The sequence below is a fragment of the Pleurodeles waltl genome, chromosome 1_1 (genome assembly GCF_031143425.1).
Source record: "Pleurodeles waltl isolate 20211129_DDA chromosome 1_1, aPleWal1.hap1.20221129, whole genome shotgun sequence".
In the NCBI taxonomy this organism is placed as follows: Eukaryota; Metazoa; Chordata; class Amphibia; order Caudata; family Salamandridae; genus Pleurodeles; species Pleurodeles waltl.
In genome coordinates, this window is record NC_090436.1 from 661333689 (window position 1) to 661348421 (window position 14733).

Sequence of the window (14733 nt, forward strand, 5' to 3'; positions counted from 1 at the left end):
TAGAAGTCACCATTCTATTACAAAAAAGAACCATAGAACCCGTCCCGATCAGCCAACAAGGGAAGGGGATTTATTCGAGGTATTTCCTTGTGCCCAAAAAAGACAAGCAAGAGTTTCGTCCCATTTTAGATCTAAGGACAGCAAACAAGTGGATTCGCAAAGAGAAATTCAGGATGCTATCCTTGCACCAAAATTACTCACATCTTCGTCAGGGTGACAGGCTCTGTGCAATAGACCTTTGCGACGCTTACTTTCATATTCCGGTGACCAAGAAACATCGAAAATTCCTAAGGTTCACCGTCGGAAAACGCCATTACCAATTTGCGGTTCTGCCCTTCGGCCTCAAATCAGCGCCAAGGACTTTTTCCAAATGCATGGCGGTGGTAGCCGTCCACTTGAGGAAACATTGAATATTTGTCTACCCCTATCTAGACGATTGGCTCATAAAGGCCTCCAGTTATCTAGAGGCACAACAACATTTCAAATGGACTCTACAGCTTTTGCAGAAGCTAGGTCTTCAAGTAAATCTCCTGAAATCCACAGCAACACCTGTTCAGAGGTTGCATTACTTAGGGGCCATTATAGATACCAATCTAGGAAAGGTGTTTCCTTCGGAAGAACGACGATTATCGATTCTCCAAAAGTGCAAACAATTGCAAGAGACTCCACAGACCACTGCAAGAGTAATAGCTCCTCTACTGGGCTCGATGGCGTCTTGTATCCATCTCGTTCCCAATGCTCGCCTCCATATGAGACCATTACAGGAAAACCTGGAGGATCAATGGAGTCAACTAATGAACGAATGGGAGATCAAAGTCCTCCTTTCTCCCCACGCCCTACAGTCCCTCAAGTGGTGGTGTCTACCCGACAATCTCTTGGTGGGGATTCCGTTCCAACATCGGCCTCCAGCTCAAACCATCGTAACAGATGCGTCACTGCTCGGATGGGGAGCGCACATGGAACATCTTCGAGTCCAAGGCAAGTGGTCACAGAAAGAGAGTCTCTATCATATCAACCTGCTGGAGCTTCGCGCAGTCCACCTTGCGCTCAAAGCTTTCCTTCCCTCTCTGAGAGCGGAAACTCTCCTTCTCCAGACGGACAACGTGGCCACTATGTACTACGTAAACAAACAAGGAGGCACCAGGTCCAGGATTTTATCCAGAGAGGCTCAGACAATCTGGCATTGGCTTCTAGCCAGGAACATGTCGCTAGTAGCAACTCACCTGCCTGGCATCCAGAATGTTCAAGCGGATGCTCTCAGCCGCGTAATGGACGAGAACCACGAGTGGGTTCTACACGACGACGACGTTCATTCCATTTTCGCACTATGGGGTACCCCCTCTATAGATCTATTCGCAACCCCAGAAAACAAAAAATGCCAAAACTTCGCCTCCAGATATTACCATCCAGGGACACTGGGGAATGCCCTGTGGATAAGCTGGTCAGGAGCATTTCTTTCCGCCTTTCCGCCGCTTCCCCTGATTCCGGCAGTCCTCCAGAAGTTATCCAATGCTCAGTCCAAAATGATCCTGATTGCTCCGGAATGGCCACGCCAATGGTGGTTCCCAGACCTTCTTCACCGGTCACTCAAACCACACATCAGGCTCCCTCATCGTCCGGACCTGCTCACGAAGTTCAGAGGGCAGATATCCCATCCCAACCTCTCATCGTTGAGTTTGGCAGCATGGCTCCTGAGGTTAGTGCAATATGGACACTTGAACTTACCTCAGGATTGTATGGAAATCCTGAAAGAAGCAAAGCGCCCTTCCACACGATCCACTTATGCAAGCAAGTGGAAGAGATTCTGCGTGTGGTGCTTAGACAACAACATTGACCCGATATCCTGCAGAGAGGAGTCTATTCTGCCATACTTGCTAAGTTTGGCAAAATCGGGCTTACAATTGTCATCAATAAAGGTACATTTGGCGGCTCTAACAGCATACAGAAAGAGCCCCTCACAAACTTCCTTTTTTCGAATCCCAGTTATTAAGGACTTCCTGGAGGATTTAAAAAAGGTTTTTCATCCCATTAGAAGACCATCTCCTCCATGGGAACTGAATGTTGTTCTATCGCGTCTGATGCTACCTCCATTCGAGCCAATACATAAGGCATCACTTCAGCATCTCAAATGGAAAACTGCTTTTCTAGTGGCAATCACTTCAGCGCGTAGGGTCAGCGAAATCCAGGCCCTTTGCGCTCAAGAACCCTACACGGTTTTTCATTCTGCGAAAGTGGTAATGAGAACTCATCCAAAATTTTTACCTAAGGTAGTCTCCGACTTCCATGTGAACCAAACAATTTCATTACCGACTTTCTTTCAAAATCCAACTACTCCTGCTGAGAGAACTCTGCACTCTCTGGATGTAAAGAGAGTCTTGAAATTTTACTTGGACAGGACAAAAAGCTTACGGAAATCACAACAGCTTTTTATTAACTATGGCCCAGTTAGAACAGGGTTGGGCACGTCTAAACAATCTTTATCCAGGTGGATTGTTTCATGTATAATGTTATGTTATCAGTTAGCAAACAAATACCTTGGTGGTAGGCCAGAAGCCCACTCTACTAGAGGGAAGGCAGCTACTGCAGCCTTGATGAGAAATGTCCCTTTGGCAGAAATATGCAAGGCTGCCACTTGGAAGTCGGTCCATACCTTTACTAAGCATTACTGCCTTGACACAGACGCTAGGGCAGATGCGCAGGTTGGACAGGCCTTGCTCAAGAATTTATTTGCATGATTCATGTTTTCTCAGTATTCTTCTGTCTACTCCACCGCGGTTATGGGGATGGGCTTGCTACTCTATTCAGTGCTTATGACTATACATGGAAATCCCCTACGAGAGAAGGAATGGTTTCTTACCTGTAACTCCAGTTCTCTCATAGGGGTATTTCCATGATAGTCATAAGCAACCCTCCCTCCTCCCCAGTGGAGTTGACATAGAACATGAATATTATCGAGGTTGGTACTCCAACAAATGTTTTGTTTCTTCATGTCGGTTACAAGCCTCCAAAAAAGAACTGAGGCAACTGCCTTTTGCTGTGCATGATGGGAAACAGGAAGACTTTACTTTCTTGAAGGCACAGCTCTATTTTCATTCTGTATAATGGCAGCCTATGGGCTACACTGCCCTGCATTGTTTTATTCTCATGAGAGGTGTAAATAAAATATGAGAATGTATTTGTTAATATATTTATAAAATAAATAGATGTTTAAACGTGAATTTACACTATAACTGTTTTTTCTTTTAACAATTTGGCCTGTGTAGCTGTTCACATAGGCTGCACAGTGTTATTCTTAAGTGTTTTTTGACAAACCTTTTTTCAAAGGGTTGGTATTTGCACTTAAGAATATACTTCACACCAGTGCTCCGGGGTCCCCGCAGGCGTGCGGAACTATTCAGTGCTTATGACTATCATGGAAATACCCCTGCGAGAGAACTGGAGTTACAGGTAAGAAACCATTCCTTATGCTTCACTAGAGAGGCCAGAAAAGGCTAGAGGTGCAGCCCCTTAGCCCTTGAACACCAGCCGCCACTGAGGAGAGCCTTGGTTAGATCTGTTCGCCTCCGCAGAGAACGCACAATGTCAGCTGTTTTGCACGTTGGAGTTTCCAAGACAGCACTCGCTCGAAGACGCTTGTCGTTTCAAGTGGAACTCCGGCCTCCTGTACGCCTTGCCACCTATGCCACTTCTGTCCAGAGTTCTCAAGAAGATCAAAAACGACTGGGCCCAAGTAATCTTGGTGGCGCTGGACTGGGCACAGAGAGTATGGTATCCAGAGCTAATGACAATGGCCACCGATCCTCCACTCAGACTGCCCCTTCGGGAGGATCTGTCGCAGCAGCAGGGGACGTTTCTCCACCCAAACCTGTCCAATTTCTGTCTTCGTGATTGGAGATTGAGCGACGAGAGTTGACGTTTTTTGACCTTCCACTCAAAGTCTGTGATGTAATCTTGGCATCTAGGCATCCCTCCACCATACCAGTGTACACCTGTCGTTGGCATACATTTGTGGGATGGTATACCAACAAATCTATTGATCCTCTCTCTGCTCCTCTTTCTGAGATTCTTTTGTTCATTCTTTCTTTGGACCAGAAGGGCTCTGCTTTGTGCACCCTTAAGGGCTATTTATCAGCTATCTTAGCCTTTCTTAGGATGCCTGATCAGCCTTCACTCTTTAAGTCTCCTATTGTTAGTAGCTTCCTTAAGGGCCTCACCCATTTGTTTCCTCCCACTCGGTTTATCATGCCTCAGTGGGACCTCAATCTTGTCCTTACTTAATGTGTACTCCCTTTGAGCTGATGCACAATTTTCCCTTGCAGCTTCTTACTTTTAAAACTGTTTTTCTTGTTGCCATCACTTCTGCTCGCAGAGTGAGTGGGCTTCTAAGCACCCTTTTTTGTCTGTGCACCGTGACAAAGTGGTGTTATGCACTAAGGCCTCCTTTCTTCCCAAAGTCATTACACCTTTTAATGTAGGCCAAGTCCATACCTTTGCCTACTTTTTACGCACCTCCACATCCTTCTAATGAGGAGGGGAGACTCCACAGCCTGCATCCAAAAAGAGCTTTGGCGTTCCATCTCAATCGTGCTAAAGATTTCTGGGTGGAAGATCAACTCCTTGTTGGATATATAGGTGCGAAGAAAGGGAAGGCGGTGCAAAATTTACCATCTCTCGATGGGTTCTTCTTTGCATCAAGATATGCTACGCTTTGTCAAAAAAAGCAACCCCCTGACGGCTCGCACGCTCATTCCACCAGAGCAACTGCTGCTTTCACAGCGTTAGCACATGGAGTTCCTGTCCTGGATATCTGCCAGGGATCAACGTGGGCATCCCTGCACACATTTACTGCCTGGACAGTCATGTCTGTAGGGATGGCTACTTTGGTCGTTCGGTCCTGGTGGACTTTCTAGTATGATCTTGGTTCGCAGCCTACCTCTGAGGATGGCATTGCTTGGGTATCTATTTTAAGGTAAGGAATCTGCAACTAGAAGTCTCTATCAGATGTACAAGTTACTTACCTTTGGTAATGATATATCTGGTAGAGACATATTCTAGTTGCAGATTCCTTACCAACCCACCCATCCTCCCCGCTTGCAAACTGATTTCTAGGGACAGTCCTTCCCCATTCAGGGCCTTAGATCTGGTGCACCAATTTCAGTGTTGTTCCCAGCTCTGCACTTTGCCATGGAAAGTCGTGAAAAGAAACTGATGTCACTGCGCTTAGGCTGTGTCTATGTACTACTCCCGACAACAAACACGAACACCAGAAAATACGAGGTTTGAACCGCACCTCTAGCTATGAAGTCTTTAGTGAACTGCAAATCACTCTTTTTTTCAGTAAACTGTTATTTTTATTCAAAATTTTATAATCAAACTAACTTATTATCAACTTGTGTGATAAATGACCGATTGCTTCACCCAGTTAAACGCTTGCTTCCCAACACGTGTTTCAGCCTTATGACAGGCTTTCGCAAGGCTTCAACTGTAAGTCCAATAAATAAGTAATAGACTGACCAAACAGTCAAAGCATTACACACTATGTACACCTGTTGAAATACCAACATTCACCACACCCAATAATCGATCATATGAAATATTTACTGACTCATGCACAGAATAGTGGAAATGCAATGAGGTGTCAGCTTCCTAAATACCAACAAGCATTTTCAAAGCAATAGGTCTTGCATTTGTGAGAGTTAGAGCTATTGGCTTTCTAAATGACAGTGTCTTTTACCTATGTGTTTTGGTTTGGCGTGTAGTGGATGTATGAACAGAGACGCAGCTGCAGCATTGTCTAGAGGACCAAGAATGGGGAATTACCAATGGGAACAGAGTCAAAGCTGCAGCACTGTCTAGAGGGCTTAGAATGGAGAAGTTACCGACGGGACCAGAGAGGCAGCTGCAGCACTGACGAGGTGACTGAAAATGAGGATTTTCCACTGTGACCAGAGAGACAGCTGCAGCACTGCTTAGGGGACTTAATGGTGGGGTTACTGACGGTACCAGAGAAGCAGCTAGAGAAGCAGCTAGCAGCACTGTCTATAGGGCTAAGAATGTGGAATTACCACTGAAAACAGAGGGACAGCTGAAATACTGCCTAAAGGATTTAGAATGGAGGAGTTACTGACAGGACCAGAGAAGCAGCTAGCAGCACTGCCTAGAGGACTAAGGATGAGGAATTACCACTGTAACCAGAGAAGCAGCTAGCAGCACTGTCTGGATGACTCGGAATAAGGAATTATCACTGAAAACAGAGGGACAGCTGAAATACTGCCTAAAGGATTTAGAATGGAGGAGTTACTGACAGGACCAGAGAAGCAGCTAGCAGCACTGCCTAGAGGACTAAGGATGAGGAATTACCACTGTAACCAGAGAAGCAGCTAGCAGCACTGTCTGGATGACTCGGAATAAGGAATTATCACTGGGACCAGAGAAGCAGCTAGCAGCAAAGCCTAGAGGAATTACTGATGGGACCAGAGAAGCACTTACCAGCACTGTCTAGAAGACATGGAATTAGGAATTACTACTTGGACCAGAGAAGCAGCACTGTCTAGAGAACTTAAAATGTGTAATTACCCCTGGGACCAGAGAAGCAGCTGCAGCATTGTCTGCAGGACTAAGAACTCTGAATTGCCACTGGGACCAGAGAAGCAGATAGCAGCACTGCCTAGAGGACTAAGAATGAGGAATTACCGATGGGATCAGAGAAGCACTTAGCAGCACTGTCTAGAAGACATGGAATGAGGAATTACCGACAGGACCAGAGAAGCAGCTTTCAGCATTGTCTAGAGGAGTTAGAATGAGGAATTACCACTGGGACCAAAGAAGCAGCACTGCCTAAAGGACTGAGAATGAGGAATTTCAACTAGGACCAGAGAAACAGCTACAGCACTGCTTAGAGGACTAAGAATGAGGAATTTCAACCGGGACCAGAGAAGCAGCTGTAGCATTTTCTACAGGGCTAAGAATGAAGAATTACCAATGGGACCCAACAAGTAGCTAGCAGCACTGCCTAGCTGACTTAGAATGAGATATTACTGATGGGACCAGCGAAGCAGCTAGCAGCACTGTGTAGAGGACTTAGAATAAGGAATTCCAGATTAGACCAGAGAAGCAGCTGCAGCATTGTCTACAGGTCTAAGAATGAGTAATTACCACTGGGACCAGAGAAGCAGCTGCAACATTGTCTACAGGTCTAAGAATGAGTAATTACCACTGGGACCGGAGAAGCAGCTGCAACATTGTCTACAGGTCTAAGAATGAGTAATTACCACTGGGACAAGAGAAGCAGTTGCAGCACTGTCTAGAGGACTCAGAATGAGGAATTACCATTGGGACCAGAGTAGCAGCTGGCGGGACTGCTTAGACGACTTAGAATAAGGAATTGACAACGGGACCAGAGAAGCAGCTTGCAGCACTGCCTAGAAAACTAAGAATGAGGAATTACAGACTGGACCAGATGCAGCTAGCAGCACTTCCTAGAGGACTTAGAATGAGGAATTGCTACTGGGGCCAGAGAAGCAGCTAGCAGCATTGCCTAAAAGACTTAGAATGAGGAATTACCGACGGGACCAGAGAAGCAGCTTGCAGCATTGTCTAGAGGAGTTAGAATGAGGAATTACCACTGGGACCAAAGAAGCAGCACTGCCTAGAGGACTAAGAATGAGGAATTACCACTGGGGCCAGAGAAGCAGCTAGCAGCACTGTCTAGAGGATGAAGAATGGGGAATCGCCACTGGGACAAGAGAAGCAGTTGCAGCATTGTCTATAGAGTTGGGAACGAGGAATTACTGAGGAGACCAGAGAAGCAGCTAACAGCACTGCCTCTGGGACATAGAATGAGGAATTACTGACCGGACACTGCCTAAAGGACTAAGAATGAGGAATTCCCGACTGGATCAGAGAAGCAGCTGCAGCATTGCCTACAGGACTAAGAATGAGTAATTACCACTGGGGCCAGAGAAGCAGCTGCAGCATTGTCTACAGGACTAAGAATATGAATTTACAACAGGGACCAGAGAAGCAGCTGCAGCACTGTCTAGAGGACTAAGAATGAGTAATTACCAAAAGGACCAGAGAAGCAGCTAGCAGAAATATCTAGAGGACTTAGAATGAGGATTTACCACAGGGACCAGAGAAGCAGCTGCAGCATTGTCTGCAGGACTAAGAATGAGGATTTACCACTGGCACCAGAGAAGCAGCTAGCAGGCCTGCCTAGAGGATTAAGAATGAGTAATTGCCAATCAGACTAGAGAAGCAGCGAGCGGCACTACCTAGAGGGCTTAGAATGAGGATTTACAACAGGGACCAGAGAAGCAGTTGCAGCACTGTCTAGAGGACTAAGAATGAGTAATTACCACTCAGACTAGAGAAGCAGCTAGCGGCACTGTCTAGATGACTCAGAATGAGGAATTACCAATGCAACCAGAGAAGCAGCTAGCAGAACTGTCTAGAAGACTTACAATGAGTAATTACCACTGGGATCAGAGAAGCAGCTAGAGCATTGTTTACAGGACTAAGAATAAGGAAGTACTACTGGGAACAGAAAAGCAGCTAGCTGCACTGTCTAGAGGATTTAGAACAAGGGATTACCACTGGGACCAGAGAAGCAGCTGCAGCACTGTTTAGAGGACTTTAGAATGAGAAAGACTGAAAGTGGATGAGTGTGTGTCAGGCATAAAGAGCTAGCAGTGGAGGGAAAAGTGGCTTGGAAAACATCAATTAAGTATACCCGAGCAGAGGCACAAGAACAAACAAAACCTAAAACCTTTGATGCCTTTTTAAACATGGTGTTTTCACTGGTGTGGTGTGAACATACTGCTATGGACAGCCAAAAGAACACTAACGCTGCAATACCCCGACAGGAGGAGGGCCATCACCTGCTGTAAAAGGAGGAATCGTGAGCATAGTGTAATGGCCAACAAAATTGTTTCTCTTAGTTAAATCGCCTGAGAGGGAACTAAGCACACAAAGGAGGGACATTTAGAAAAAAGCACCAATAAAAAGTAAGCATTTAAGACGAGCACAAAAAATAATGAATTGCAATAGTGGGTGTGGTTAAAGCCCATAGACTGAATACAGCATGTCTTGCAGACAGCTCATGCGCACTGCCTTGGCTCGACCTAAAAGTACTACATCTGTCAATTTCTTTAACGCAGTCATAAAATAAATGCCGCCTTTATTTAGGCATGAAGGGAAAAACAACATTTGCTGGTAGACAAACCAGGAGCACATTTAGAATATGATTTTAGCAAAATTTAAGGGCAAAGTAACAGGGCCCTCTTGTACTCTTATGGCAAATGAATGGCACTGTGGTGAGAGGCAGCAACAGTGCATGAGTGAATTGGATATACATCAGGAAGACAAACGTGGATTTGCCAGTGCACGTTTACTTTGGTTTTTAGCATAACAAAACCATTCTAAGAGGCCCTCCTATGCCTATGCATTCATGTACATGCATGTACTTGAATGAGCGACCATCTTAGTTTTTGTTCTAGTTTACTAAATAAATTCAAAGATAGCCACAATGGTAGCCATCTTTAATTGATTCTTTTTTAATTGTTTGTATTAGAGTTTTCACATTCCAACAAAGGTAGTGGCACTGTTACATTTGCAGTAGCTATAGTTCATCTTGTAAATGCTGCTTCAGTGAATGCTCTATAGTGGCACCTCTGAATGTCCGTGAAGCAGACAGCACAGCCTTTCTGATGCCATAGTGCAGAATAGTTAAAGTGTGAATGCTTATCTATTGTGTGCCAATACATCTGGGGTAGGGTTTGTAAACCAGGGTAGGGAGAGAGGGGTAATGCTTTGGATTCAGTGGTAGATGGGAACATATTTCTAGTGGGTGTGCTGATTCAGAACTAAGTTTTGGCCAATTCATGTTAGGCGTTAGGAGCGGGGTTGATGGTTGGGTTACCAACCAGCATTCCTGACCAAAGGCAGCAGATAACAATATGGTTGGGGTGAAAAGGTCCAAGGGGACACCATGGTGCATGGTCAGGGGCATGCAGGCCAGTGAGTAGTGTCTCGAACCATCTCTCACAAGTATGAATAATAATGGTGTCCTCCATAATGAGTTCGCGGGGGGAGCTCATCGTTGTGAATGAGTTGCTCAAAGTGGTGAAGGAGAGCGTCCCAGACTGCAGAAATGGGTCGTTTGCACATGTGCCTGACTTCTACCTATCATAGCACCCCCCTTCGACCTTCCGCCACTTCCATAGCGCTTCGGCAGCCACCTTTAATTGGTGCACTATTTTCACCGTGTATGACAACATTGTGCTTTGACAGAATGCCGTCACTCACGCAGAAGTGAACCTAGATTGAAGTGGGATGTTCCATTATCTCATACTGTATGCTTTTGTGGGGAAAAGCAAAATGTGAATGACAGCAGTCCAGTGGGTGAAGAGTACTGCAAAACCTTTGAACTCCCTCCCTCCCTGCCATCTTATGGCGCAGAGTCAGGGGGTCAAGAACTGAACATCTGCTATTCTTCAGATTTTGATTTTATCTGATGTGTTCAATGACCTTCTCATTCTGTTTCAGCACAAGGATGCCGTAGGTAATCACATGCTCTACGTCGCCTTACATATTATAATTGAAAACCCTATAGATGAATATGCATGTATGGATATGTACGTATTTTCTTTAAGAAAAAAAACGTTTTTTTTTTAAAAACGATATACAAAACGCATGTAATACTCTGCTAGTAGTTTTATGGATATGTTGGCATTAGTTCTGCGTTTATGGGCTTCTTACAATTATTTCTATGACCATTGATATACTGAATGGGTTACATTTTTGTAAACGCTGAAATAAAAATTATCGACATGATTTATACTCTGTATAACATTGTAGATCTCAGTTGATTTCCGGAGGCAGACATTTAATTGTCTCTTCATAACAAGTATTAAACGTATTTTACTTGAATATGATTAGAGATACATTTTTGCATCACTGCCTTGTTTCTCTATTTGCAGGCTGCATTGTATCGGCTCAGTGGTGACTGGAACCCTTTGCACATTGACCCTAATTTTGCAGTCCTTGGAGGTCAGTCTTTTAAAATCATGTGTAATACACATCGCTGTAAAACATCCTTCTTATCTTCTGTTCTAAGTTCAAGGCTTAATTGCCAGTTTATTTCTTGAAGCTGGGTGAGCTGAATAAAACGAAAGTGACAGGTTTTGTCATAATTCTAGCTCTCATCGAGTGAGCGAATGTCCCTGTTTCCATGTCGCTTTTTCCTCTCCAATTTGACTTTTTAAACCAGGGCGTATATATAATTAAAGATTTAGAATGACTCGCAGATCTGTGATGCTGTAGCAGTTTACTGTATTTCAGCTAGAAAGGCCTTGGAAGCTTTTCTTTTCTTTTCAGCCTGTGCTGCCTTTCAGATATTGCGAACGCTTGGTTCTCCCATGGCCGCGGTTAAATTGGGCTGCTTTCTATTGCACTCAGTTTTGTGCCTTTGTGTCACTTGTAGGGACATTATCGGGAGCCAAACAATTAGCCAAGAGTGTGATATTTGAATTATTGAGTGCACATTTTTTTTTTACTCGAATACATTTTTGTTTACTTTTGATCACAAATATTATAGCTTACTTTATCTAATTTGTCAACCAGATTCCAGCTCTTGTGTCAAAATTGCCAGCGTTTTGAAGCTCAAGTCGACACTCTGTGACTATTGCTATGCCACAGCGGGCCAATTTAATTATAGTATACTCGATTATTAGTCCAGTCAATACTTTTAAAATACTTTGGGCCTTATTTAGAGTCTACCAGACAGTGTACTCTGCCACAAACTGAGCCCGCTCTGTTTAGAACTGGACGAAATGTCATGTCACCCCTGCGAGAAACCTTAGACCAACAGCCCCATAGACACTCAGCCACTGGTGTAAATTCCTCAGATTTTCTGCCTTGTTTTGTGTGGAAAGATTATGACGTCATTTTTTTTCCTGGTCCGAACCACTTGGTTTTTCCAATAGGAAAACACCTAGCCACACGGCTAGGAAATAAAAAAAGACACAAACTCCTGCAGAGCACTTTATTGTGTGCAAAACTACTGATTGCCGAAGGTATTGGAAGAAAGAATGCACTGAGGTATTAAGTAAGCTACCGTTCGCGCTGGGGTCACACGTCATTAATTGCCTTGCACTTGGGCACCTGCTCTGGGTGTCACTAACCAGTACCTCCTGAAGAAGCTGACCCCAACGAAAACGATTCAGACTAATTGCGAACAGCTGCTTTTTAAAGGCTTTGTATAAAAAAAGCATGAAACGTTTTAAAAGTTACCTACTGAAAGGAGTGCTGTTAATTTATTTGGTATTTCCCCACAGTGCAATGGGTACACTCTGCATTGGGGAAGGGGAAAGGAAGTGAGCCACCCCAGCCTTTGTGGCATTCGGGCAACATGAGTTGTCAGTGTATAATGTAAGGGACACAAAACCTCAGACCACTTGAGATTTCCCAGAGAGCATGTCTGCACTGCCACCCATGTAGTGACGTGGCACGCATGGTCACGCTTGACCACAGACAAGGGGCCTGAGTGCAGACAATGCCATGTATAAAACCAGAAACAGCTGCTCTTGTCTGAAGACCAGAATTAGAAGCTCTTGGGGAAGTGTTGGCAAGCACAAGGCCTGCAAAATGTTAGTAACTACACCTGCTCTGCTGAGCATTGTTGAAGGTGCAACCAAGTGAGCTGTGCTGCAGACCGTAGTCGGTCTGGCCCTCCAGCCGAAGCACTCTTATCATAACTGAACGTTGTACCCAGTGGGTTTCTGTGGAGAAGAGGAGCTGGGGGCCTGACTTACTGTAAGCCGCTTCAGTGTCATTGATGTCAGTGTGTTACTGATGATACCATTGGTGATGTAATTAGCAGGGCGTAGCTGTGAATGGTGCACAGAAGAAGTGGGAGTTAGAAATCATAACTGCCTTAACAGGCACATTTACGTGCCTTTGTGACTTGTCCCCCAAATCATCTAAGTTGGATATAAAATGAGAATATTGGAGGACTATTGACATACAACTAGTAGAGCGAGAAATAAGTGCGCCCTCTTTGTTGAATGTTTTGGGGGTGATTCATAAAGGCATGTAAAAGAGTACTCCAATAGTATTGATGCCCGCTCATAAATGCTTTTGTGAGTCCTATATCTTGACCACCCCTGATTTGCAAAACAAACTATAGCCCACTTCTGTTTGACTCTGAAAAGCTTTGCACCGATTGATCAAGTGGCTTAAGGGTAAAACGGTGATATGTATGTAGTGATGCTTCACATGGGATTTTTGGGAAGAGAAAGCTAAAAGATTTCGCAGTCACCCACTTGCCACTTCTTTCTGTTTTCAATAATTTGGTGAAATAATGTTCAATACTTTCAACGTAATTTTAAAAATACAATTTATGTATGTTAGATCAAGAAATGTAAAACGTGTGCGAGCATGTATGATAACCTTATGCTGTCGAAGAAATAAACTGGCTTTTGGTAACTCTAAAATATCTCCATCCACTATGTTTATGGTCCCCAGGCATAATCCAGAAAGGTCTGCAATACTTGCATTGGTGACGTGACGAAATTGGCATTTGTAAGGGCATGCCAGCTTTTTAAATACCACGGGACAAAACTGTACATCTCAAATTTATGAAAGACGTTTGAAATGAAGTCTTCTGATGACTTCCTTTAAGCCACACCACATAGTTAAGTACTGTAAGAATATAAAACATTGAAGTTCCCCCCAGCAATGACTCTTGTTCAAAACTGGAGCTGGATGAAAATGCGTTCACGAATGAGGACTAACTAGGATAATCAGTTGTGACAAATTCTACTGCCCAGGTATTCACTATCTCTTGGTTAACCCTCAGTCTGAGTTGTAATGGTGTGTTTTTAGAGCCGAAATGACTCGTCCAATTACTGGGGACTTTATAATGTACCACTTTTTTTTTTTTTTTTTTTAAAGTTTTAGGAGGTGGTCATTTAAAAAAAGAACTGAAAGCCTCTGACAAAACATTATCTCAAGATAATTATGGTTAGATCAGAGAATGAAGAGCCTCTAAAAGTAGGTAGTATGGTTATCCTAAAAAATGGATCTTAACCCTTCCACTGTCTAGTTTAGCGCAAATACTCATTTTTAGTGTGTTAAGGTGGAGGTAGTGGCAATAAATGCCCAAACTGCATTACAAATAAATAGTATCAAAACATACGGCAAAGAAGGAACAACCATGCGCACTTAACTCCCCTTTTCTCAGCTGAGCAGCAGGGAATCACCAGCATTTCTCAGTAGGGCAGCCACACATTTTAATTGGGCAGAGCGAGTCAGGTCAGGTCAGAAAAATGTCTGCAATTTTATTGTCACCATCTTACCAGTTCCTAGCAACGTACTTTCAGTTGCATACAATGGAGCGATCAAGAATTGCACGGGGGAAGTCCGACTCTCCTTTCACCCTCTTGAACATGAAACTTTCTACTGGTGGGCACTCTAAGACGCTTGCACTTCTGTGAGACACTTCCATAAGAATGATCTTCTTTCAGCACTTTGTAGGACCTCCCAGGTAGTTGCACTTTCCTTATTTGATAGGCCTTTCAAAGTCTGGTAGAACTGAAGAGTCATTTATAAATCAAGTAAGAAATGAGTTTGTGTGAATGGTCCTCAGCTGTTGGATCCTCCCTGCCGGTTTGGGAAATACAGATCAGTGGGTACCCTCAACAGGGCATGCGGCTGTAGAGAAGGGCTTTAGAG

General features: G+C 44.1%; 1 protein-coding gene across 1 annotated transcript in view; it reads left to right on the forward strand.

The window, feature by feature from the left end:
* HSD17B4 (hydroxysteroid 17-beta dehydrogenase 4) overlaps positions 1-14733 on the forward strand; it is a 640476-nt gene that overhangs the window by 487271 nt on the left and 138472 nt on the right. Inside the window, exon 18 of the mRNA XM_069226895.1 lies at positions 10980-11049. Coding sequence (XP_069082996.1) covers positions 10980-11049 — 70 coding nt within the window. The remainder of the gene's footprint in view (positions 1-10979; positions 11050-14733) is intronic.